Raw genomic sequence first — 1,496 nt, forward strand, 5'->3', positions numbered from 1 at the left:
ACGTGAGGAAAACGTGAAAGATTTTGTGAAGTGAAGATGTGGTACGTGAGGAAAACGTGAAAGATTTTGTGAAGTGAAGATGTGGGACGTGAGGGAAACGTGAAAAATTTAGTTATCACTTTTTTTTTATTTTATAGATTTTATTATCATAATATACTCTAGTTCTGGATTTAACTTATATAATTAAATTTTCTTCATGTTGTTCTTTGTTCGTTATAAGCTAAAACCACTGTGTGGTCATGCGGCTTTTCATCGTACGCACAGAAAGGCAACTCAACAAACACGTTGAAATTCGAAAGTATCTGTCCATCTTTCGATGTCAGCTCGTGATCAAGCTAACCTTCTAAGCCACGCTTCGGGGTAAGAGTCCTTTCGCGTATACTTAGAGGTACAGCCATCTCACAACTAGTACGGGCGTAATTCTTCCAATTCCACATCTGGCCGAAACCCGTGTGGCACCTTGCTATCGTCCATCCTTCTTAGAGTAACAGAAATCCTGCGGTGCGGCACTCCCGGGATGCAATGTTTCGCCAAGTCTGCTCCATTTCCTTTCAAAATCAGAACTGAACCCACTGGCAGCGGAATCTCGACCGATCCTCTGAACTCTCCAGGTCCCAGAACGTCAATTTCTCTTCCGAATAGAATGTTGCTCTTGCTCATGAAGGACACCGTACAGAAGGGTCTGACAAAGTCGTGGTGATCTATGTGGGGCGGAATGCAGTCTCCCTCATAGATGTTAATAATACAGCTATTTGGGATGCAATCCGCAGGCAGTATGCTCCACCTTACCATTCTTTTGATCATTCTTTTTATCTCGAAAGGCAGAGGGTCCAACTCGTCGTATCTTAAGATACCCTGGGGATTCCCCAGCCTATCCCTCGTGAAGTTGTAGCAGCAACCGCATTGAATAGTAATTCGTCCTTTGCCCCTCATCCATTTCTGCGGCTCTGAGTACGTCTTCTCCATCAATAATCCGGCGCGACCTCTGTCTCGCAAGTCAAACACGCAGTCTAGAATCCTTCTTTCATCTCTTTCTGAGAAAACTCCTGTATGTAATTCCAAACCTTCCAAGATGTTGACGGATTTTCCTCGGATTTCCTCGTAAAATTCAAATTCTTGCTTTCTGACTCTGCTCATTCTTTCAAGTTCTATTGCAGGAATCCTTTGTACGTGTCGGGGCTGCTCCCCTGTCCAGAACTGTGGCGTTTCAACAAACCTTGGGATGTACGGCTCGACTTCTGGATGGTTGACATTTCTCAACATCATATTTGCAGCGGTGTATTCCTCGAATGTCCCGTAGCGCTCCAGGTGTAGAAAATTACACTCAGGGCATTCTGTAAATGCCCCGGCTGCTGACGTCCGCCTCGGGATCTCTACATTGCACATTGGACATCCCGGACAAAGCTCATCGAAAACCTCTGACTGTGTAAACTCTGCACCAAGCCCTGCCTCGTCTCCAGTGACTGGCGGGCCAGTGGGGGGCTTCCCTTGGGTAT

At 45.8% G+C, this 1,496-nt stretch overlaps 2 protein-coding genes across 2 annotated transcripts in view; both read right to left on the reverse strand.

Moving 5' to 3' along the window:
• The window catches only part of LOC110026319 (ent-kaurenoic acid oxidase-like), a 54,816-nt gene that overhangs the window by 20,669 nt on the left and 32,651 nt on the right, over positions 1 to 1,496 (reverse strand). The gene's annotated exons all lie outside the window — the stretch shown is intronic.
• On the reverse strand, positions 313 to 1,405 carry LOC110026331. Its single transcript, XM_020727226.1, has one exon. The coding sequence runs from the start codon at positions 1,384 to 1,386 to the stop codon at positions 406 to 408; it is 981 nt and encodes a 326-aa protein (XP_020582885.1). The 5' UTR covers positions 1,387 to 1,405; the 3' UTR covers positions 313 to 405.

Source organism: Phalaenopsis equestris, unplaced genomic scaffold (assembly GCF_001263595.1).
Source record: "Phalaenopsis equestris unplaced genomic scaffold, ASM126359v1 Scaffold000002, whole genome shotgun sequence".
NCBI classification, from domain to species: Eukaryota; Viridiplantae; Streptophyta; class Magnoliopsida; order Asparagales; family Orchidaceae; genus Phalaenopsis; species Phalaenopsis equestris.

Excerpts from the sequence above, each read along its gene's own strand:
- LOC110026331 (XM_020727226.1), bottom strand. The coding sequence starts at position 1,386 with ATGTGCAATGTAGAGATCCCGAGGCGGACGTCAGCAGCCGGGGCATTT.